Source organism: Eschscholzia californica, unplaced genomic scaffold (genome assembly GCF_041429995.1).
Source record: "Eschscholzia californica isolate CP2 unplaced genomic scaffold, dmEscCali1.0.p SCAF_3, whole genome shotgun sequence".
In the NCBI taxonomy this organism is placed as follows: Eukaryota; Viridiplantae; Streptophyta; class Magnoliopsida; order Ranunculales; family Papaveraceae; genus Eschscholzia; species Eschscholzia californica.
This window is the reverse complement of record NW_028238420.1, coordinates 8,628,903-8,654,580: the sequence shown is the minus strand read 5'-3', so window position 1 is coordinate 8,654,580 and position 25,678 is coordinate 8,628,903. Positions and strand designations below refer to the sequence as shown.

General features: G+C 35.4%; 3 protein-coding genes across 4 annotated transcripts; all 3 read right to left on the bottom strand.

The window, feature by feature from the left end:
* Window positions 1-478: 478 nt before the first annotated feature.
* On the bottom strand, window positions 479-2,924 carry LOC147548189 (Ssu72-like family protein). Its single transcript, XM_086671843.1, has 4 exons — window positions 2,520-2,924; window positions 1,866-2,011; window positions 846-964; window positions 479-745 (listed from the first exon to the last, which is right to left on the bottom strand). Exons 1-4 carry the CDS (start codon window positions 2,732-2,734, stop codon window positions 644-646), a joined length of 582 nt encoding a protein of 193 aa, XP_086527969.1. The 5' UTR covers window positions 2,735-2,924; the 3' UTR covers window positions 479-643.
* Window positions 2,925-15,181: 12,257 nt separating this feature from the next.
* LOC147548188 (membrin-11-like) lies at window positions 15,182-20,600 on the bottom strand. 2 transcript variants are annotated; one of them, XM_086670881.1, is made up of 6 exons: window positions 20,538-20,600; window positions 18,415-18,662; window positions 17,092-17,387; window positions 16,356-16,476; window positions 15,820-15,969; window positions 15,182-15,594 (listed from the first exon to the last, which is right to left on the bottom strand). In XM_086670881.1, the coding sequence occupies exons 3-6, from the start codon at window positions 17,334-17,336 to the stop codon at window positions 15,433-15,435; spliced, it is 678 nt and encodes a 225-aa protein (XP_086527007.1). In that variant the 5' UTR covers window positions 17,337-17,387; window positions 18,415-18,662; window positions 20,538-20,600; the 3' UTR covers window positions 15,182-15,432. The 2 variants fall into 2 exon arrangements, with proteins under 2 accessions (XP_086527007.1, XP_086527008.1); XM_086670882.1 differs by lacking the exon at window positions 20,538-20,600 and having other exon boundaries at window positions 17,092-18,180; window positions 18,232-18,602.
* A 2,428-nt stretch (window positions 20,601-23,028) lies between these two features.
* Window positions 23,029-25,193, bottom strand: LOC147548187 (beta-1,2-xylosyltransferase XYXT1-like). The gene is made up of 2 exons (XM_086670141.1): window positions 24,935-25,193; window positions 23,029-24,581 (listed from the first exon to the last, which is right to left on the bottom strand). Exons 1-2 carry the CDS (start codon window positions 25,092-25,094, stop codon window positions 23,077-23,079), a joined length of 1,665 nt encoding a protein of 554 aa, XP_086526267.1. The 5' UTR covers window positions 25,095-25,193; the 3' UTR covers window positions 23,029-23,076.
* Window positions 25,194-25,678: the final 485 nt, after the last annotated feature.

Here is a 25,678-nt window from a genome sequence, read left to right as displayed (position 1 = left end):
TGAAGATGAAAATAATGAAGACCGAGATTAAGAATAAGATCTAAGAACAAGAAACAAAAGAGAAGCAAAATATACATCTAGATCCGATTCTTTTTGGGTATTTGTTTCACCTTTTTCCTAGAGTCATTTTCTTCTGTTGTTTCTTCTCCTTCGTTTCTTCACCTTCATCATCTTCCTCCTCGTTCTTCAACATACGGCTACACAAAAAAATCACATAAGCGGGGGGTGCCTTCTGAAATCAAAACTATTTGACTAGGGTCAAGGCTGCACGAAGATACTTTTAGTTGAAATAGGAAGCACTTTTATAACGTTCCAAATCATTTGGGTCTAAAGTTATATTAACTACATCAAATATAAAGGTAAAGTATTTCAAGAAAAGGTTCGCAAAATCTCAAGAAATCACGAATTATTTGTTTCCGATGTCTCGGTCAATATATATACTATATGTTTATCCACCAGCCAGAGATCAAAGTACAGATGAAGAAATGCGTACTGTTCATAATCAGAAACTGTCAAAATCTTCACACACAAAATCTAATATAACAAGGAAACAGCTTTACTTTATATACTGATCAATTTTAGTGTTCTATGCGGAAAAATCTTTACTAATTCTACACTGACCAACAAGAGCAATCGTGCCATTCTAATAGAAAGAGATATTGTAAATGAGTTTTCGTCTATGCTGTCTTTCAAATGCAGCAACAACCTCATCGATCTTTTCCTCCCATGAATCTGTTGCTTCGAGCTATATAACAGGATCATTTACAATCAGAAAGCTGCAGTATAATGTTTATAATTATGGTTGATATCTCATAACTAACTGAAATGAAATATAGAAAACAAACCTCTTGGCATAAATCAAGAGTTAGTCTAGCTCCTACTGCTGCCTCTTCGTGATTATCTTTTACTTCCAAGTTGATTACTAATACAGGTTTCATCAGAACTTGCTCCCTTGTGTGAAGATCTGCACAACTTTCATATACAAGTTAGGGCAATTAGCAAAAGAGTTTATTAAACCACCTTCTTATCCAAATTCACATATGACTTTTCGTTAAATTAAGCTATCCGATTAAAGTCCCAATTGCTTTTACAGAAGAAACCTAACCAAAATTTTATCCACGATTTCCATTTTATACTTTTATTAGGATCATACTAGACTGAATATACAGAAAGGTGTTAACTTCCGACGCATTAGATTATGGAAGGTCTATTTTTTTAATATACGTAACAAACATCGATAAGAAGGTTAAAGAAATACAGATTATAAAACTCCACTTTTTCTGTCTTACCCATTTGGATCCATATCCTAGACGTCGAGGGTATTTCTAAAATCAAATGTTATATAAACGTAACAAGCATTTGTGCTCTGAACTTGAGCTTATATGTGTATCTGACAGTAGCCAAGTAACTTGGGGTTTACTTCAAATATATACCAATGCATACAATGATACAAATGTTAACACAAGTATATTATCTCATACATGAACAAAATAGTGCATAAGTACGTGTTCGTGCTACAATATCAAAGTTTCAATATACAAGATAGAAAATTAAGAAAGAAAGAAAAAAACAATGGTAGAAGGTAAACCAGAGCTGATTTCACCAAAGCCGGGTGAGTAGTTTAGTCGAGATTCACTAGACAGCTACGAAGGAGTCGAAGGTGTCAGAGTACTAAACCTAGGATTGAAACAAAACCGTAATTATTTGAACCAGAGTGTAACCTAAGTTACAACTGAGGAAAACAACAAAATATTGTGGACAATGGATGAATTCAACGATATCAGAGCTCGAGGGCATGTATATAGATATATGTATCGACAAGTACACAAGATGAAGGGAGCAGTTAGTAGGAGTAAGAGTATGACCTTCGATAACCATGTCAAAAACCTTCTCTTCAAAAGTAATCACCACATCAAAAATACCATCGGCAGCATTATCTTGCCATCGTTGAGGTGCAAGTTTGACACCCGAGTTTCTCTTAAGCATCGGCAATATCCCATTTCGCTTATATCTAAAGATCCGATCTTAAGGATCATAACTACTTTAAGTTCCATAAGTATATCCAAAAATGCAGATCACTAGTTCACTCACTCTTTTATGTTTCAAAAACCCAACTTCTTAAAACACTACAATTTTTCGTTTTACTACACAAATTACAAGTAAAAGGTGCAATCTTTTCCACACAACAAAAAAAAAATACGAAGACAATAACCCAATTACCCATCACTAAGTTTCAAAAGATTTAACAGTTCAAAAACTCTAAATTGCTATTTCAAGATTCAAAGCAACAAAATTCACAAATTTGAATTAACTTTGCTTGAAACAACAATATTGATTGAAAACAGATACTAAATTGTAATAATTCTACGATCAGCTCAGCATTAGAAAGCTCACTATCACTAAGTCATTACAAACCCTAATTTTCTAAACCCAGAACGATGCCCTATTTGTCTACAAACCCTAAACCCTAAACCCAATATAAATACAAGATTCTGATAAAATTGGAGTAAAAAGGATACAATTCAGGATCTTTTCGCCTGAGATCATCAAGCATTTGTTTATAAGGAGTACCAAATTCATAAACATTTGGTTCTCTTAACGACGGACCTGGAAGTTTGACGTGAGCTCCGGTACCATAAGAAGAAACATCAAAATTCTGTCTTTTAAGAAGACAATGAGATTCCATACTTCGATTCTGATTTGATGAACAAACCATTGCGTATCTAAACTTCATTCTAACAAATTTAGGGTTTTGAAATTGAAGGGATTAAAGAGGAGGAGTGGAAAATTGGGGGCGAATTGAATTTCGAAACCCTAATTTTGAAGTAATAGATCGGGCGGACAACAGTTGTAATTCCATATATCAAATTCTATATTTATATAATGCATGCGGACTCATTCCTGGCCACGTCACAAGAAGTAGGCACTTGGGCATTGGAGTTGGTGGTAGTGCCTATATCAGTTCAAAATGGGTTATTGAGTGATTTGGGCCTAAATAAGGAAGGTTAATCGGGGCAAATTTTATACACACATAAGAAGTGATATTACACTAACACTTTTTCACTTGACTTTGTCTGTTTAGTATGACTAAACCATATACACACATCACAACCGCCCTTCTCGGATTCTTATTTTCGGGCTTCTGCAACGAGTCACCAGCTACCACCACCTCCATTGATCAGACCAGGGGCGGAACCATAAAATAGTGTTAGAGAGGGCAAAAGGGAAATCTAATACATCAAATCATACATAAAAAATTTGTAGGAGTCAAAATTATTGTTAGAAAGTCAAAATAAGAGTCTTTACTGACCCAATTCCAGTTGCCCTCCCCTGCCACCACCTAGTTTCGCCCCTGATCAGACCACCTTCTCTTTTTCTCGTGTTTTGTCAGATGCATTTCGTTTCTTCGACACTCTTTAGTTTTATTTCGATTTATGTTTTGTTATTAGTTCAAAGCATTAGGATTTGAAGTTTTATTACTATGGAAAATATCGGTTTAGTTCGCTGTAGTGATTTACTTTTAGTGTGATTGGCACGACAAAAAGATTATCGTAAGAAATAATTCTCATTTTTTCGTTGCAATTTTTCTATGATTTGGTGTAAGTAGTGTGCAAATATATCGATAAATTATGTAAAACATGTAAAAAGTTGAGATCGAAAATAAAATTATTTAATTAGGCATATGTACTTTTGCCCTTTGGCCCCCCTTGGTTTTGATCCTGGTTCCGTCCCTGTGGAGAGAGAAGATGGAGATTAGAGGGCAGATTCTAATCAAGTATCTGAGCTAAAAAATAAATATGTTCCCTGAGTCAATGTTGATAGACTGAGTTTCTATGCTCCAGAGCCTTTTCTTTATGCCCCAAAGACGTAGTTTTTGAAGAGTGTAAAAACCGCTGAAAGATGAATAATCTGATTGTTAGTCATATAGTGTTTGGGTCGGAATCATCAAGAATAAAATGGTGAAATGTAGAATACTAGATGGCCAGTTTATCGTAGACCCAAAATATTGAGCACAGACAAAGTAAAAAAACCGAACCCACAAAATTTCAACCAGTACCAAAATCGAAGTTAAATTCTTGGTAATAATTAGAAAATTAGATGGTTCAGTTTATCGCTTGTAGTGAAAGCCACACCGTATTGAGCATAAACTAGTGAAAACCATAACAAAAACTTGAAGTGAAAACATAGTTAAATTCTTGCCTCCCTCACGTCAAATTTGATGAAGAATTTGTACAGAAACTTTTCTTTGTGTTATCTTTGTAGAATACTAATATTTTTAGTTTCTTTAATGTTGATCATAATTTTCAGTTCTCTTGCATAGCACTAAATTATCTCTACCTCTCGAAGTACTTTAAACAACATAAATGCTTTCGACCTATCACTTTAGTGCACCATTTAGATTTTAGACAAATCACTATTTAAAACTTAAAAGAGCATAATCAAGATCTAGATTAGGGCCATATATCTGCTCGTGATTTGGTTCAGTTACCAAACCAAATTATACATGAACACTTTGGTTCAGTTGGAAAATCGAACCAGACAGTTGAACTTCAACAAGAACAAAATCTCGAATTTAAAACCTGCTACAACCTGTTGAAATTAGTTTGTGAAAAGAGAGGACAAATTAAAAGAAAAATATTAGATGAAGGTATGAAGATTTGGGAGCTATGGACTTCCGGCTTGGAGATAAGGCAATATTTAGTCGTGACTCATGGAGACTCGAGAAGAACGACAGGGGAAAGACAAACTGATGTCGAAGAAGAATATTAGTTGAAGAAGAAAAAGAATTGCAACTAACCACGAGGAAGAAGGACACGAAGGATCGAAAGGAGGAGAGAAAAAAATTAGGGTTTGTTCAACTCTCCACCGTCCTTCATGTCCATCATATATTTTTTTTCATATATAATATATAAAAGACATCAATACATGGTTTGGTTCGGTTATCAATCAAACAAGTCTATTCACCGAACCAAACACCTCGCTTGTAGGCGTCCGCGTAAGTGTTATACGCCAGAAACTAAGGATGCATTCCACGATATAGTTTCATTACGTAACTTGCCCTCACATGACGGTTAAAAAGTAAGGATCGACTCGCTAGGTGGGGTATGATTGATTATATAACTTGTGTGTTCTGCCAATCACAAGGCAAAACAGATTATCATGTCTTATTTGGTTGTCCTTTCCTACAAAAATATGGGATTCTCTTCCTGCACACATGGCCTTTTAAGGACGAGGAAGTACAATGTTGTGCATAAAATTTTAGTGCATCTATTGGGGCGGTTAACTTATAATGCTCATATTTATCATGTATGGAAGGACAAGAATCGACAAACTTTTGCAACCACCGCCAACCCGTAAACGAGTATTATTCCATCGACCAAAGAAGAAGTTCGAATCAAATTTTCCTTCATCACTAAGAGCATCGAAAATACCAGTGAGAATTGACATTTCCTCGAACTTTGGAATGTGGGACTTCAACTAGCCCAACAAGTAACACTGGCATGTAGGTGGGAGGAGTCAAGCCCGGGTAGGACTTACTCAACACAGACGGGCCCTGGATGCTACCAGTGCGGGCTGTGACGCTATTCTGTGAGATTCGGAAGGAGAAATCTTAGGGGCAGTCACAACTTTAGTGGACCAACATACTATATTCACCCACAAACTCCAAGCAGCGGAGATGGGCTTACGTATGACATTGGAGAGGGGAGTACACCACCTTGAAATTAGAGTATATTTAATGACTATAAAGCAGCTACTGTCGCAACCAGATCAGCAAGTACCATGGAAAGCAAGATGACTCTGGAGAAGAGTGAAGCGGTTACGCCAACAGTTTAGTAGTTGCACTATAAAACATATCTACCGCGAAACTAATCAAACGACATATTTTTTTGTCTAATATGAAGACATGGGCAGGAGAGACCAAATTCCAACACACAAATTTGTATGCTTCACAAACAAATCATAATTCATCTGACTTATTTTCCAAGTCATTCCACTGGGAAAAAGGTAAGATCGTTGTCCATTAGATGATGATGAAGTAATGACGATAATGAAGATGAAGACGAAGATGATGAAGATATGATGATGATGAAATTTGTTAGAGGAAGATCATCTCATGGCGATTATCGAGTTGCGTCTTCATCATTCTCTCTATAATATTTCTAGCTTTTTCTAACAAGTATATTTTATCTTCCATTACTTTACCAAATATTTAATGTAACAAAAGAATACAAAAAGAATAGAGGGGGCAAATTTGAAAGTGATTTCATAAAAATTTGACAAAAAGTAATTGTGGGGACCCTTTTGAAAGGTGGTCATTTAGGGGGTCATTTGAGTGAGTTAGTCATCTTTAGGGGGTGAAAATAAAATTAACCCCACATAAAATGCATGCGCTCTCTTTTTCTATCTGTTTTCTAACCTCACTAAGTTCTATAAAACCACCAAACCGTTATTTTGAAACCATTAGTAGCTTTTTTGGTGGTGAATTTGGATAGACATGGTTTAATCTGTTTTTTACTCTTTAGTCTATATAAAAGTCTAGTTTGGACAAAATAAAGACTAGTATTTGTGGAAGGTTTAATTGACAATATTACCTTTATAAGCACAAAGTATTTAGTAATGGGTGGGTGAATTATTAAGGACTTGTTTAGACTTATCTAAAATTATAACTCAAGGCCTCTTCTTACACATTGGTTGAGCTGACTGAAACCAACAGAGATACATAATAGATTCGATTGAAGATCCTACGCTCACTTTTTATTTTCAATTGAAAAACACATGTCGAGTGACTCTTCAAGTACGGGAGTTCAATTGTAGACGTCTCCAGTATGCTTTTAAACGCGTCACGTCATCGCATATTTTTTTCATCAATTTTACTTCCATAGGGGCGTCATTTTTACTAATGTGGGATTCACATAACAAAAAGTTAGATTAGGCAACTAGCTGTCTATATAATATCCCATAATCCACAAAAGAATATGTGAGAAACACTTGTGCTTTAACATATCATCTCTTCTTTCCCTCCATCAACTTTTCTCCCTCAAACATTCTCATCTTTACAGTTAAACAATGGAAAACAAATTCAAACGTTTGTCGAAGAAAAAAAATCGATTTCTCACGGTTTAGAAATTAGTGATTATCAGGTTTTTCCCTATTCAGAAATGAGTGATTCAGGCGATCACTAGGGTTTAGGATTTAGGGATGTGGTTAGATTTATTTTTACCCTTTGTTTTAGATAAGAGATTATTAGAACAAAATAGAGACCGGTAGGCGTGGAAAGTTTAATTGACAATACTATTCTTTATAAGTGCAGTGTATTGTAGGAAATAACTAATGACTTTTTTTTCTACGGTCGTCGAGTGTCGGAAGCGAACCCTAATGATATGGAATTAATTCAACGGAAGGTGACACCCTCACTTTTTTTTAAAACCACGTGCGGAGTGACTAGTTTTGGCCAACGGGGCGTGGCGGCATTACCCGTTTGACAGTCTTGGCGTGATAGACACGCCACGACCACAGTAGACACAACTTTGAGCCGTTTCTTTTCGTGTCGTGTCCATGCATAAAGGTCTGGGCACAGAAACGCCCCATGGCAACGACCAACCTGTTGTCAGGTCGTGTTCGTGGCGGTTCTGACCGTTGTCGTGGGGGTTACGACCGTTGTTGTGGCGTTTCCGACTGTTGTCGTGGCGGGCCATGGGTAATAGGTCAGTTGTTGGCGGTCCATTCACAAATTATTTATTTATATATTTGTAAATTTGGTCAAAAGACAATTAATATAAGAACAAAGATTTGGCCCCACACCTAAACAAGATAAAGACGAGACCCTTTAAAACAAATATAAGAACAAATTTTATAGGCGCATTTACTCGTAATTTAAAGTATGTAGCTAAAACATATTGTGTTAAAAATTAGTTTTAACTTTAAGTAAACTACTTTCTTTTATTAATAAATAACTACTTTCTCAATTACTATGGAGGAATCTCAACCCTATTTCAAACCCTACCACATAACACAACAAATCTTGACAACCATTTTCCTTAACCTTCACCAATCATTTTTGTCTTTTGCTTTTTTTGTTTTTTTGTTCTTTAACTAGAAAGATGTGAAAACCAAAAGAGAGAGAAGAAGAAGAAGATGAAGAAAGAGTTCATAAACCCTAACAGTATTACCACTATTATTTATGTCATTTACTGTTGGGCCTAAAAACCCTCCTTGTTGATCCTGGTGGAGGAAGATGACTGAAGAAGGTGGAGATTCAAAGACAAGATAGAAAGGTTTGTAAAGAGATAGAGAAATTCAGAACTTCGAGTAATAAGAGAGAGTGACAGAGAGAAAAAGAAAGAGAGATTCAGAGACAAGATAAAAGGATTTGTAAGAGATAGAGAGATTCAGACCTTCGAGTATAAGAGAGATTGAGATTCAAAGTTTTGTCAAGGTGCGGTGGTGGTGAGTGGTCGGTGGAAGAGGAGGCGAATGCTTGGATCAGAGGAGGTTTTTTAGGGTTTGTAAAGAAAGATAAAAGATTTTGGGGTCTATTATAGGTGAGAACCACATAATCCAACGGTTGAGGATGTGTGTTGATGAGGCAAGTTATCTCAACTGTTGGATTATATAATCTAATGAAGGATTTAGGATTAATAACAAGGGAAGACGGGTAGCGGGTCCCATCGGGCAGACGGGTATCATGTAGGATCAGGCGGGTATCAGTCGTCAAACGGGCGGGCACAATGGGTCAAGACTCGGGTAAGAGACCTTACCCGGGTCCCGCCGCTTCCACCCGATATTTCAGGCCGAGTATGCCCGAGCCGGTGCTTCTCGGGCGTTAAGTCATCTTGGATCGATCGGTTAGGGTCGGGTATCGAATTTTCGGATCGTTTTCCCGACCTTAGGCCTACGCAGCTGCGCCTGCCCACCCTGAAATAAGTTCCGCAGGAGGTAGGGTCCAGCGGGAGGAAGGGCATCACACATCGCGCGGCGTCTGGTGCAACCCTGATGGCCCGTGAAAATTCAGAGGATAGAGTATCGTTCGTGCCCGATCGTACTCATAACAACATCAGGTCTCCGAAGTTAACAAAAAATTGAAAAGTTTTAAGGGTATTACACTCATCGGCATCCGTTATTTCGTACTTCAATTTGAGCGTAGTATTTTATAGTACAAGGTAGGATGGGAATTGGTCCGGTCAGGTAGTGCGCATGCCTTAACTTTATCTGTCGGTCTCGACGGGACACCAAAATTCTATGTCCATTGTCGCTTAACAACTTGGTCGGGTGTGTATTAAGATCCTTTAATCATTTCCCTCTTGTGACCAACAGACTTCTCAGATGTTTCACGTATTTTCCATCGAGTGAATATCAGTCGGGTTAACCGGTCAATGCCCTCTGACCATTTCCCGTCTACTTAATACCCACCTGCCAGACTAAGCATTCTTGACACGGATATCGGGTACCTGCGGTCCAACACGTACTCAGCAGACCTAAGTTGGTACCGAGCCTTCGACTGTTTTTTCACCTATGATTCGATATAGTGTTTTCAGTAAGTCGGATATAAAATCTATCTGGAACTCCAAATTGATTCGAATCACGCTATTACTCGTTCTATTTGACTAAGACAAATCAGAGAAGTGAAATTTAACTAAAGAACAACCACTTAGAATTTAGTTTCATTTTGAATGCAAATAAATATCTATATATGGAATCCATAAGCTTTCGATTATATTATCAAAACTCGATCTTCCCACTCCTCGTCAAGTGGTTAATGCGAAATCCTTTTTAATTAAGTCATAAAGTTTCTTTCGTATAAATATTTAAGTAAAAGTCTATTTCTTTTAATGTAATATGACTTTTCTTATAATAAATTGGGTGACTTTGTACTAACAGTCTTTGCAGCTTATAATCTGATATAACCAACAACACCCAAAACAAACAGTAAAACATGTAGCACTCAACATATGGCATAAAGCAATTAGGCAAATTTTAACTCCCATTGGGAGAACCTTTGAGCTCGCCATTGGTAGTCTACCAAAGGGTATAACCCCTAAAAAAAACCTTTATTATAATAGATGATGCACAAAATATCCAGACATTAACTGACTTCAAGAAGTCAAGAATAGACCTGAAGTCCAATAGGTCAACCCGGCTTAAGGCAATGGGACAGCTAAACCCTCAAACGCTCCGCAACCAACAGCCGAAACTAGGAGGTCGATCAGGATCAGCTAAGAGGTATCAACCCTGTTTCGCCCACAACACCATCAGATCAACCCTGAAATCCCTAAAGGAATTAGGGGGGGTCTACGTAAGCTAGGGCGATGTCTCTCGTCCTAAACTGGGTAGGCAGTGTTGGATTGTGGTGTCTACTAGTGTTCTAAGCGGAATCTCAGACATATAATGTCTAACACTAGTATTCCCAGGATCATCATGCATAAACTAATAATTAACTAAGAGTTTAGAGATTACCTTAATGGCTAATTTCCCTCGAACCTTTCTAATCGAATGTGAAGACCAAAAGCCCCAAGTGTTGCTCTACTCAAGACACCCGAATGATCAACTTGATCTCTAACTTGTTGCTAGCTAAAACACCAATGGTGGTTTGATATGAAGAACTCTTCCTTATGACTAGTTAGATAGTTTGAGAATCATCTCTCTTTCTTTCTCTACTTGATGTTGTAGAGGTGGAAAGTGTAGGGTTTTGTATGTATCTAATACACATTATCCTCTAAATAATATAGTAAGCGGAATCTCAATCATCATATGATTAACACTAGTTATCCAGGATCATATGCATGACCTAATAATGAACTAGAAACTGAAAGTAAAAATACCTTGATTCGCTTTCCCACGAACTAGATTTTAATGATTTTATCCTGAAGAAGATGAGAGCTCCAATTGTAGCTCCTCTACTTGAGACACCCGAGTAAATAACTTGATCTTCCATCTTTGTATGTCAGCTAAGACTCCACTGAAGGTTAAGAAGAAGAACCATTCTTCTTTTGACTCCATAGATAGATTGAGAGTTTTTTCTCTAAAACCCTCTCTCTCCACTTAATTAGCTGTATATTGTGGGAGAGAAGTTGTTTTCTCTTGAGAAAAATCCAACTATTTTCTGAACTCTAATGACCCTTATATAGAGAAATCCTAATAGGAGCCTCACTCAAATTAGGTTTCAATAAGAGTCCTAGAAAAGATAAACGGGTCAGAACTCCTTCTGACCCAAATTAAGGTTTCCACCCTAACATGGTGTGGCCGGCCACTTAAGCCCATTTGTGGGCTTACCCTGGCCGGCCCACCCACCTTATATGGCCGGTCCTGACCATTCCTTTACCGGGTTTGGTCAGGACACCCTATAAGTGGGTTTTACCACTTTTCAGGCTTCTCTTTCGAGCCCGATTCTTTCTATCTTTTTGGCACTATCAGACTGGATCATATCCATCTATAGGCAAGCTCCCACTAGTCAACTCTCTCCGATCAAGCTACCACTCTTTGGTGTAACCCGTTGTAGGAACCGGTTTATGTTAGCCGCAGATTACCGAAGTAACCCGACGATCGTAAACGGCTTCTAGATAACCATTACGACCCCTAATTGGACCGGACTAGATAATCTTCCGGATAAAGTATCGTTATCCTAACTGACAAATTGAACGCATTGTCATTTTGGTCGAAGGACATCTCCTTCATACCGAAGGACTATATCCTTCAACATTTGATCCACTAATTTTCATCAATTGTTTTTGAGTCCATGGGTATATAGACCAAAATCATTTTCATAATAGGTATATAGACCAATCTTCCCAAAATATGGACATTTAGTCCTTTTACAATAAGGGCATAAATAACTCATACTTTATTGATAAATACCCTCCATGTCCCTCGTCTAAAAAATCCGGGGTTTTTAAATTTCGGAATGAATCCGGAAAGTTTCCCAAACCAGGGGGCGTGATTTGGGGGAGATATTTAGGTTATAAACTGAAAAGATTTAATAGGAAGTAACGGATCAAGGATATTTTCCAAAACAGATTTTTCAAAACAGATTTGGAAAACGGATATTTTCCAAAACAGATTTTCTCTCTCGTCCTTTCTGATTTGGAAACCAAATCTATATATCACTTTTTCTCACTTAATTTTCAGATTTGGAATGAGTATATTTTCTGAGATCAATTAGCGTGATTTGGGGGTTAATATTCAAAACATATATATCAACTTTCTCTCACTTAACTTTCGGTTTTTACTCATACATAAACACACATCGAATACAAATTATGAAACAAGTTCGTAAATTATGTGTTATTTATGACGAGGAAACCATTATTTGTCATGTATACAACGTAATTTATCATATGTGTGTGTGTCATCCATTATGTACCATTGAATACTTAGATTATTTTCTGACATAAATTACTTGTTTTTACGCGTACATGTCCATTATGTACCATAAATTATAGTAACTTGTTAGGAAATGTAAATCTGAAATGATGTTTTTTGTTATAAAGTATGTGATTTATCATAAATTATGTATACTGTATAGTAAATAACACAACCTTTGTACGACTGAAACGAAATTTTATTGAACAATAATCTGTGTTTTATTGTAAATGAAAAGAACATAGTAGACTAGGTAACTTAAAAACAAATTCCGTCAGAATGTTGCCCGAGCTCTCGATCCTTACTGTCTTTGGTCTTCCAGGTTTACGGCGAATCAAACATGGTAGTGTTTTTGACTCTTCATTAAATGTACATGGTTCATCGAAGTTAGGGGCAGGGTTTATATGTTCCTTGTAAGTCTTCACGTAAGACTCCGTTGTCCAAACAGGATCATAGAAACAATCTTCTTCATCGTAATTTATACTTCTATAGTTTATGTGATGATTCTGTAAGAAATTCCATCAGTGCTGGTTTACTACAAGAAAAAAAAAACATATATATTAGTTAAAAAAATTTATAATCAAATTTACATACATTAATAATGAAACATTTAATAAAAAACAAATGAGATGGATCATAAATAACAGGTACAGATCAATAAGTTATGTATAATGTATGAAAAAGTACATTTGTTTATTAGGTTAAGAGAAGTTTTATATGCTTGTCATGACCACTGTTCTGGTAAAAAAAAGGACGTGTAATGTTGGATAAATTTTTCATACTTTACGCACCTTTGTTCATTAACACATCATCTTATGTGAAATGTATGCAAATTGTATCAGAAAGTATGGTAATTTATCGTAAAGTAACTGTAATTTTTATTCTGTTACAAGAATCAGAAAGGATAAACATCAATATATTATTAACCAATTGTATCAGAAAACATGGAAAGTTATCGTAAAGTACCTGTACTTTATATTCTGTTAAAGGAATAAGTGTGGATAATCACAAAGATCAAGAACTGTACGGACAGATGATTCTGATCTGCAAAAAAAACAAAAAAAGAGGAATTAACGTAGATCTGAAGAAATATACAATGAACATTGGAAGGAGAAATAACATACTAACATTGAACACATCATTAAATAAAGAAATAAACATCAAAGATCTTAAAGAGTTATGAAAGTTTTAGAGAGAGAAATTATAAATCTTCCATTCGAAGCTAGTTAAGATGGAAACAGATCTTATGTAGTTGGATCACAAATGTAATATGTTCAATAATAGAGCATCGTAATCTGATAATGGAAAAAAAGAATCATCATTAGATCTTAACAATGGTGTTAATACAAAACTGTAAATTTTAAACCATATAAAAGATGAATGATTTTCGAGCAATCTAATGAAGATGAAAGAAAAGTTCCGAGATTAATGGAGGTTTAACAACTAGTTTCGAGTTTAAAAGAGAGGAAATAAAAATTAGATCTTATCAATGGTTTGAATAAATAGAGAAACAGTTTAAAACCTGAATTACAATGGAGGTTTTTACTACTGCTGCTGTATGAAGATGAAACAATGAAGGTTTGAGCTGTTGCTGGTGAGTTTAATGGAGGTTTATTGAAGATTTAGTTTTTAGAGAGAGAGAGAGAAAGTTACCAGATTTCAATCACGGAATATATTGAAGATTTTGGTTACTTTCCATTGAAACGTGATTGGAGAGAGAAAGTTGAGATAAAAATGGAAAAAATATCTTTAACAGTTTAGAATGTAAATCACGTTTTGATATTAAAGAAGGTTAATATAGGTATTAAATCTTTAATATGTATTATATGGATTTGTGTTTTCTCTCTATATGAGACCAAAAGGACTAGATATCCATTTAAATTATTATTTAGGTTTTGAAATCCTTTTTAGGATTATAGAGGACTATATCTCCTATTAGGACCCGTTTTTTGGGCTATAAACTCAAAAATTAATTGTTTTTCAACTTTTAATACAGAAAATTAGATGGAAGACACAATTTTTGGTTGTCTTGCTTAATAAGACTACCTAAAATTTGGTTAGGCTTCCTCCCCACATTTTCTAGATGTTTCAGTGTACCCCAATGCGTCCACCGCAAATCCATCACAACCCAATTCAAATCCATTACGACAGGCTTCGACCTTCGTGTAACTTTCATACAACCTCAGTGCAACTCGCTATAACCCATTGAAATACCCACCAATAATGAAAAGAAAAAATATTGATGGATCATTTTTACTGAAGAAATTTTGGGTTAGGAAATTCAAACCAAAATTCTCATTTCAGTATTGGATTTGAGACTAAAGATATAAATTGTACCATCAATACATTGCTGGTGTGTTTGGTTGCATGATTCCTATCAAAAGTGAGATTTTGTAGGAATCATGAATACTTTGTAAATTTGGCTACCAAGAATTCTAAGATCTTGAATCCCAAATATTCCTAATTCCAAAATTTGTATTGAACTAAAATTCCACCCTACCCCTTAAGATTTGTTAGGATTTTGAATAAACCTAAATTTGAAACTTAAAATCAACAAAAAAAATATTTTCCTCTACAAACTAATTTTTTAAAAATATTATTTTTTATTTCAAAATTCATATTTTTCCCCACAAATCATTTTTCCGAAAATCCGATTTTTCCAACAACCATTTTTCCCCTGAAATTCGATTCTTCCCCAAATATTCCTTTTTACGAAATTCAATTTTTTTTCCAGAAAACAGATCTTTTCCTTGAAAACTGTTTTTCCTCCAAACCTATCTTTTTACCGAAGTCATTTTTTTTTTGTATTTTTCGATACCTGAAATTTTATGATAGAAAGAGTAATTTTCCTTTGCATTAATACAATGATTAAGTAAAGTAAGACAAAGTTCATTCCCGAAGCAAAGCTGTTCGCAACCAAACGGAATTCTATGTTACGGTTGATTAAGAACATATAACCAAACAAAGAAATGTAATATTTGAATACAACAAATCTTTTACAAAACTATTTCTATCCAAATGGCATACTACTACAAGAAATCTGAATGGCTCGGCTTTAGTAGAGACAGAATCTGATCAGTGAGTCAGCCTCCAAAATGCGTACACAATGACGACAGTAAGAACCATGCCTATGTATGCTATATACTTATCCAAGCGGTGCCGCTTCTCCACAAGCTTCAGTACTGAATTCGAGAGCCCAACCGTGTTAAGGATGTCCAATGCCTTCCGTTGTGCTCTCTGCAACATTGAGAAACAAAGTTCAAGAGTTCATACGTTAATGGCACTTGGTTAATTGTTCTCTTCCTAGATCAACAAGTATGAGACCTTTGCAGTCTTCAGGGAAGCCTTTCAATGTGTTCACATCGAGTCATCTTCTCGATGACCTGTATTTCCCGCATATTCCTCTGTATTTTTCACTAAGAAATGAATATTCTTAGATTCATATAATGGTGATATAGTTACCTTCAAACGATCCCTTTGTTCGGCATATTTGGACAGGATTGCCACCCCAGTCGAGTACGCTTCCTCGAGCATCATGGATGAATTACGAGCTGACTGCATTGCTTGTGCTTCATCATCGAATATTCTTAGAACATGAGAAGACTCCCCATTCTAAACAAAGACAGAAGATATCAGTATTGAAGTTATGTGGTATCTCAAATCACTTTTTGGAGCGTCCAGACTGGGCTATAGCCTATAGGTACAACCTCAAGCCTAGTAAATATGAGGCCTTTCGGTGGGCTCATGAGCATACTCTAAGACCATAACCCAGTGCCCGTTGGGCTTGAGCTTAGGTAGCAAAAGCAAGGAATATGAATATCAATAACTGGGCTACAGTCGTTACAGGTAACACGCGAACTTGGGTGAAAGCATCCGGTCAAACTAAACAAATGAGTTTGTATTAAAAAAAGACACTGCGGCATTTAAAATCATCAAGAGTGACTAGCAGGTTTCAGTAAAAGCAAAGAGATCAAGAGACTAAGAAAGAGTATACATACAGCTCTTTCGAGTAGTTCAGCTCTTTCTCTAACTTCCATCATCCGTTTCTGATTTCTTAGAAAATGTTTATCCAAACTTTCCTTCAAAGAGTCAACCTCTTCAGCTACCTGCTCAACTTTTCTGTGTAAAAAAAGGTTGTAATTTTGTAATCCCAAACCAACCAAAAAAAGTATTTATTAAACAAAATGTTCGTATTTACAAAGAATTGCACAACAATTAAGCAGCTGTGCTATTGATAGAAATGGTTATAAATTTATTGTCTACATTATGTTAACTTCTGACATCCTCTTGAACTAAAAACCGACAGAAAAATTCTATTTTCCTAAAGCAGACGAGATTCCTCTTAACAATTAATTACTATAATAGTCACCAACTTGATTTTCTTTGAACATTATTTTCCCCTTTCTAGTTTTTATTGACCAGTTGGAAAAATAAGCAAAGGTAAATGTTAGAGATAATAACTAGATTTTCGTTTTGCAGCAATATTTTATAAACCCTAATCCATCAATAAAGATGGATAACACAACAAAAGACAACTAAGATTAATGATGAAGTAGGATCTTGGTGCACAAAGACGTCAACCAAATGAAGGCAAATAATTAAGAAGTTTCAGAGGATAAGCCATCTGTAAAATGAAGAAGGAAGAAATTTTGGAACATCAAACCCAAATTCTAATAGGTTGCAGATACAGACAGTGATAATATATCTAAAGTAAAAGCAAGTCTTAGTATATACCGCTTCCAGAGATCACGCTGTGGCTTAGAAGCAATGGATCTCCAAAGACGGTCCATCTCAACACAGAGAGAATGGATCTGAGAAATATCTTTCTTAATAGAGTAAGAGAGATCAGGAGAATCAATTCCATTAGGAGATGAAAATTCCAGTCGTTCAAGCCTCTCTAATCCATCTCTCGTTCTCAACAACAACTTCTTTGAATTCTGATAGATTTCTGAGAGTGTTCCTCCTCCTTCCATGGCCATGGTGTCGCTCCAAATATAAAGGATTTCACTAACAGAATATGAACTGGTTTTCTGCATTAAGATAAGAACCTGCTTAAGATACAGCACAAAGGCAGCAACTTCTATACGAAATCTTACACCCAGCAAAAAGATCCCAAGCGGTAGATTATATGTCAATCAAATTTCATACATCATAGCCCGTCAAATCCAGCACAGGTTACTCTTTCATACATAACCAAAAGGAATGAGATCTGTATCTCATAGGAGAAATCGTACCTTGTTAAAGTCATAAATTCAAAATCAAAGGTTGAAGCTAATAACTAAACATACGTCACTTACAACTTTGAAGCCACAAATACAAATGTTGTAACACAACTCGAATGTATTTTTCTAACAAACTAATAAGTCAGACATTGAGAAAAAGTGAAAGATTATCAAACAATCCAAGCCAAAATAATAACTAAATTAGTAAGAGAATTTTGGCAATCAAAATAGATGTCATCACGAAAAATGAGTGGAAAAAATTTCAAAACAAACATAAAATTTTCCAATTGATTCAAAATGTCAAATACGTTTGCTCGCTTGGATAAGCATGAATTTCCACTCATTTTAATTTACTAGGCAAAGCATTTACAAATAGCTTCTTCAAGAAAAGGAAGTTTCAAAGAGTACAAAACCATAGGGAACCAAAATACATATCCCACAACTAGGAACAGATTCTATATCTATGGAACTTGTAACCCTAAATAAGTTTCATATCCCAGATTCTGCTAAGAATGTAGATGGTGGAGGATAAATCAGTTCCTTGATACAATCTTATGGTTCCTACCAAATGCGTGTCGAATTTTGAAAAGAAGTACAAATTCTCAGAATTTCTAAAACAAAACAACCAGAAGTTTGGAAAAAAAATATATACCAACAACATCCCCACGCTCCTATATATATACACGAATTAGGGTTTTTTTCCCTATCATTTAAGTAGATTTCAGGCAGAGGATTCTTGTTTTTGATGCTTACTTACAGAATTTAAGAGAGATACTACTGGATATAATTAAGCGGGAGGATCAAAAGAAATGTCTCGATTGTATGATTATTTTACCTCTGAAGTTGTTTAATTGTTGGTTTGGATCGTTGAAGGAAATGAAACGGAGCTGAAATATGGTGCAATTTATCCGAATAATAATCTGCTGGAGATTCAATAAAAACCTAGATTTTCGATTTGAGAAGATCAACCTAAAATGTGAGATGGTCAGGAGAGAGAAATTGTCACCACTCACCACCGTGTTTTGTTTGGAAGATTTTTGCCTACAGGCCTAAACACGACCAATTCACCCAAGAAAAATGATGCTATGCCCGGTGGAGTCCCGGCCCCAATCCCGTCGCGCCTACGTTACGTGGACAGAGCATTTTTAACATTTCAAAAAAACGTCCCTCATTTTTATCCTAATAATAAGAAGGGCCTATCAAAAGTGCTGAAAGCATCATTTGATATCACTTCTATTTTCTAGGGCAAACTTCTTGCTTGGGTTGCGATTTTGAAGTGCAGAAACAGGAGGAAGAAATAGAGATTCAATCTCTAGGGCTCCTTGCAATCTTTTCAAGCAAAATCATTTCAAGTCAGGTTCTTACCAGTCCTCTCTGTCCAAATCCAAATAGGTTTCATTTTCTTTCCCTCTTTGTCTCTCTCTCTCTACTGTAAAACAAGGTTTGAGAAGTGTTTTTGTCTTAATTTTTGGACTGTGATAGTTGGTAAATACTCTGCTAATAGAAAGTGTTTTTTCTGTTCTGGGTCTCAAGCAAAAATCGCCTTCATCCATTATCATGTTCGGTGTGGGGACTTTATTTTGATTATCAGTTATTGGTTTATCAGCTTTTTATTCCCTGGTCTTACAACTTTTTACAACATTTTTTTCGGATTATTTTCGTGTTTTAGATGGGAGTCATCGGACGAAGTTAGAGGTGTAGTACTAAAATCTCCAAGAATTGGAGCACCAAATGGACTTATAATTGAAGATCTCAAGTTGCAAGTTTCCTAAGTGCAGAGGATAAAGATATTGAAAGAAAGATTATGTATGAACGCAAATTGGATAAAGATTCCTATGGCCATAACTTTCGATTGAGATAATGAAGGAAGTTGGGTTTATGAGGCTTGTTCCAAGATCTAGAGCATCCTGAAGAGAAAATCCTGACGTTTTCTACCTCGAAGGATAACTGGGCATTCTTGGGTTGTTTAGTCATGTTTAGATTGATAGTAAGCTCCGAAATTTGTACCGTTAAGCAATATTTTTTTTGTGAGTTATGTTCCCTTCCAAATGGATGTGTGTGATGTGAAGTTTATATGGTCTTTTTCGGTGTACAAAACAAGTTATGCACTATGTTTAGATTAATTGTTGTTTTCACTTGTGATGTGAGTTAGGTGAAATTCTATTAATTTGGGTTGTTTTCTAAGTAGGAGCTCTATAGATTTGATGCATAATGAGCTCTCCTCTAGAAGAATCTTAAAAGGAATGTACTTAAAGCTTCCATCAATAGCATCATAACATTGCTAGAATTCAAAACCAGAAAAGGTACCCCTGTTCTCTTAGAACATGAATTCCCAAGCCACCTATAAAATTAGGATCGCTTTAAATTAAGGTCACAACATCTCCATATTCAGCCTTTTATGTTGTGAATCTTGTGATCAATAATGGAAACTTGTAATTCACTAATTTAGATCAACTCATGGGTTTGATCTAGTACAAGAAATTTCATAGACTAGATAATGGGTTAGCTACTTATTGCGGCTAAAAATACCTTATCCTTCCTACATTCTGGTTGAGTCATATTATCAAACACCTTGATAGCAATTTCTGGTTTCTGCAATCTGATTTACAAGTTCTAATCGACAAGAAGGAAGATGGATTATGTTTGAATCGGCTTCAAATCGAAAGAGGAACCAAAGTGACGATTGTTGCTCTCGGATGTTTCTTAGGGTTCGTGGAGGAAGAAGGCTCCCAAAACCTAGATAGCCCAAAAGAGAGAAGAAATTTAAGAGTGTGGTTCTCTTTACACTAGGGACGTTTTTGTAATTAAGCAGAATTTGAAGGACTTAATGTGAACATTCATTATTCTGAAGTAAAACTGGCACGGCACGTAGGATACTATAACCCAGATGGCGCGCCACGTAGGCGCGCCGGGTTTTAGCCGGGAAAACGTCCCGGGCATAGTATCATTGCTGTTCACCCAAATGGCGTCCTGACCAGTTTCTATTTCTAATTTGACATCCTTGTTCATTTTTCTACCTTCCCCACCCGTCAGTGACCTGTAATTTTCTTACCAAAAGGTGGGTGTTTTGGGGAAAGAAGACGGGTAAAAATGTGGATAACTCAAAAGCGATCCCCCAAACACAACTTTGAGTTCGCCGGAAGAAAGTCGCGCGGTCGGAGTTAAACTAACGGGCGGCGATGCTTTTTGCCTGTTCTCTATTCTCTTTCTTTCTTCTCTCTCCCTCCTTCTCTCTCTTTCTCTCTCGAAGTCTGGCGAAGGACTTCCCTTCTTCGGAATCTCGTCTGGTGTTCCAGGCGACTCCTCGTCTGGAAAACCAGACGAGATTCCGGCGAAGGGGAGAGCCCCTTCGTCGGACTTAAGAGAGAAAGAGAGGAGAGAGAGAGAGAAAGAGGAAAGAGAAAATAGAGAGAAAAAAAGGAAATGGCCGGTTTGAAGGTGGAGTTCGTCGGTGTTAATGGCGGAGGTCGTCAGAGTATTGTAGAAGTCGCTGGAGTTGATGTTGGTTGGAAGGAAGAAGACAATAAAAACTTAGGTAGTGTTTGGAAGAAACAAAAAAAATTTAGGTAGTGTTTGGAAGAAACAAAAAAAAATTTGTTTCCACCCAAAAACTTCTTCTCCGGAAAATTTTCATATTTTCCCAAAACATCGACCTACCAAAATTGCCCATTTGACACTATCTTCTTGTAAGCCTAAAATCTTAAAGTGTCATGACTCATTATTACTTGTCAAATCTAGTATTTCAAATCAATTGAATTTGTTATGATATTATAGAATACTAGAGTATATCCTGTGCCCTAGGACACAGACACTTGTATCAATCAAATGTTACGAAATTTATTAGTTATCATTTTATTGAGAGAGAGATTTTTGTTAGTTATTATTTTTTGGTACTACTTTTTTGTTTCTTTTCTCTTAAATTAATTATTACTAGGGTATATCCCATGCCCTAGGGCACGGACACTTGTATCAATCAAATGTTACGAAATTTATTGTAATATTTTATTGAGAGAGAGATTTTTATTAGTTATTATTTTTTTTGTTTTTTTTCTCTTAAATTAGTTATTATTTTATTGAGAGAGAGATATTTTAATTTCTTTTTTTAACCCTTGAAATTTATTTTGTTTCTTTTTTTTCTTAAATTAGAATTTTTATTTCCAAGAATGAAAAGATTATTATTTTCTAAATAGGTAACTTTATTTCTACGAAGGACCATGTTTTAAATTTTGAGAAGGGCTTCTAGACAATATCCTTTATTAAAAAAAGATTTTTATTTCTAAGAAGGAAATGATTATTGTTTAGACAATAATCCTTTATTAAAAAAAGATTTTTATTTCTAAGAAGGAAAAGATTTTTGTTTTTTAAATAGGTAACTTTATTTCTACGAAAGACTATATTTTAAATTTTGAGAAGGGCTTCTAGACAACATACATAATTAAAAAATGATGTTTGTCCCAGTCATCGTTTTCCCTTCTGTTTTATTATATAGATGTGTTTACTTTTGACATTTCAGAAAGAAATTTGTTGTGTTCACTCCATTATAAACATCAAAAACACCAAGCCTCTTCAAAAAAAAAAAAAAAAAAAGAAACACCAAGCCAGTTCTGATCACTCCATTATTCCTCTTTTCTTTCTCTCTATAGATTTGTTTTTCCCATTAAACAAAACCCATATTATTTTGTAGGAGAATTCGATTCCGTGTTAATTTATTGAAAAGTGATTAAATTAGTTAAAATTTCATTGTCTTGTAACCAAAATTAAGCATATCCCCAGAACACATGAGAAGGAATATGAACTCATAACTTAATGACTCACCTTTTTTTGAACAATGTCATCGACTGGAATATCCACCTCACTTTGTAACAACATCATGGAAAGACATATATTTTCTTTTGAAGATAAAGGAGGTATTCTCGTTGATGAAGCTTGTGGTATATTTGCAATCTATAAAGCAGATGAAGGATTTTTTTATATCTGTATCGCTGGTTAAAGACAACAGAAACGAAGTCGCAACTGAAATTGCTAGAGAGACATAAACGCAATTGTTGATACAGTTGCATGGTGTAAAATGTCTTAATGAAAGAGAATTTATTCTTGCTACAACTACATAACTTTCTGTTTATCTCGGTTAAATACGAAGGAAATATTATTGTTTAGTCAGTACTATGGTTTATCTTTTTGCTAATTCACGGAAGGGTTATTCTGTTTCGGAATACAAACAAGGACTATTTTTAGCTCGAATAAAACACATAGTGAAAGCTCAGAATAAACTAGGATAACAACACTTCATACACCATAGACGATAAAACATCAATTCAAACTCTTACATACAGACAACAGAACATCAACGCTCAGTTAAAGAACTAAAATATCTATTAGTCTAGTTTATTTTTCTAAATGTAACACAATTATCACCGAAACGACAAAGAAAATGTGAAGGCCTCCAAAATAGCAAAACCCAAACTCAATATAACATAATAAAATATTTAATTCTCTACTAATGAAGAAGCTCAAGTGCTTCTAACAAAGTTGCCCTAAATCTACCAACATCTAATTTTACATCTTGTTTCTTTAAATAAATAGAACTAAATAGATTCCATCCTTGTTTTCCTATTGAATGAGGATCTTTTAAAACAACATTATCAAGTGGGTATTCTTCTATTAAACTACTTTCTTCTACTCTTATTTTATACTCCAAATATTTCAACTTCACTTCTTTCGCTGGCCCTCCAAAGCAATTTCTTGAAACCCATTCCAACCCACCATAAGGAACAATCTGAATTAACACTGCATTTGTAGGAAGAAAAACAAGATTTGTTAAACCAGCTCCATGAACTCCCATCATCACATCACATGAATTTACCATCTCAGCGAATCCGGATGTCGTAGTCGTAGCCCCGGGCTCGGCCACTACCACCTCATATCCCAAGTTTTTAGCCATTTCAACTATTTCGTTTTCGTTCGAAAATTTACGTGTTCTTTTACGTGAGACAATCAGAAGTCTAGGTTTCTTGCTTATTTTGTTGCTTGTGATTTTTATTGGGGTAGATCTTTTGAGTGAGTAGGCCTTTCGTAAGAAATAAGTGAAATCCATCATAGAGTAATTATTAGGAGATTTTGATGGATCGATACCGATATCTTTGTGAGACAGAAGACCAACAATGACTTTTTGATAGCAATGTATGTCGTTTTCTTTGTCGATATCTATTACTGGATACTTTGATAGATGACTTATAATGGGTTGGTATTTGGAAAGCCAACTTGACCTATAATTTGTGACTAGAAATTGAACTTCTTGGTGGAATTGATATGTAGTGAGAAAAAGTGGAACTAATAAATCCGCAAATGCGTGAAAATGATTTCCCACATATCCATTTACAGAGAAAATAACAGCGGGAACCGTGTGATTTATAGTGCAATGAGGAGTTTCATTGTCTTTGGGAAATGATTTTACCATGAATTCATTTATAGATGACATTGCCGATTTATCTGATTTTCTAGGGTAAGGTTTAATTTTCCATGACTCATTTCCCGCAAAAATACCGTTCTGATTAATTGAATGGAAAACGACGGTAGATGATTTTCCATGAACTCTAATATCTCCTTCGATTTCGCAAAAGTCTGATCTTTGTTCTAATACATTGCAAACGGGCTTGTGGTTTTTCTCCTTTATTTCTTGGAATTCTTGTTTCGTGTCAATAACCGGAATTTTGTTTTCCTTTTCCAATATCTCACTATTTCCCACTTTCATTTCCTGCCTCGATTCAATTCCTTGGATTTTCATTTCCTGCTTCTGTTGACTATTTTTAGTTTTGATTTCCTCCTGCTTTTGGCTCTCATCAACCATGACATCCTGCTTACTTTTGCTGTCCATGATTTTCCTTCCATTTATTAGACTGTCCGCACCTTTTATTTCCTGCTTGGTTTCATGATTTCCAAGGATTTTCAGTTCTCCCTCTATCTTCATATCTGCAACTTCGAATTCCCGCTTAGTTGTAGAATCTGAAAAAATGGCACGCATTGGTTGAAAATCAAAAATATTTCTTTTGGAAAAATCGGAACTCAAACAAGTGAACTACAACTTGTCTTTTGTTTATAATTTATTGATAATTTTACAGATTTGCAAGAAACATTGGAGCCCGAAACAACTGCTTTGGATGTTTTAGTCCGGGCTAGTCATGGTTTTCAAAACTATTGATTTCGTTATGCCGCCGAAGTACAAGAAAATATGGCTATGTGACTATAACAAAGAGAGAAAAAACTAATTTCTTGAGACATTGAGAAAGATATATAATGAAACTAAAATAGCATAGATTAGTAACTAACGACTCTGAAGTGAAATGATATAGACGTACCAAGGTGGAGATGAGAAAAGGAAGGTTGGAAAATAGTGATTAACGAAGTAAATGTAATGAATGAGCACACCAATAAACCCAAGTAGCCTATCTTCTTTCTATCGTGTTTGGCAAAACTCTTTCTGAATATCGCATTGTAAGCTATTTCTCCTTTACCCATACTAGTAAGAAACGAGATTTAACCGTTTAAATATATTTATGATCAGTGTATAGTATCCCGAAAATGGACAAAGTTTATATTTTGCTCTCTATCTCTTCCTATGAGCTTTGGGTGTTCTATATATATAGAGAGACCTAATGTTAGAAGAGAGTGTTGATGTGTATAATTTGTAAATAAATGGCAGGCACGTTAAATTTAAGCAGAGTTATGTGTGTGACATTTTTCTATGGGATTTTATTCTTTACTTAATATTATTGGTTTATGATGGAAATGTATTTGAACGCCACGTAGCTATTGAAAATGACTTAAAAGTTGACCTCCTAGACCTACCTCCTTCACTAACAATGATTAACTATTGACCATACAATTAATTAGTCTCTCACTAAACTCTCTCTCTTTCAACAAAAAAAAAAACAAAAGAAAAGAAAAAAAAAACTCTCTCTCTCTCTCTCTCTCTCGAATGCTAGTTATTGGTTAAATAGTCCCCCACTTTGTGACCAGCTTCCAGTGGCTTGATGAGGCGAGGAACGAAGTAAAAAATTAGATCAAGTATCTCAAAATCTTCATCAGCTTCATAAAATGTC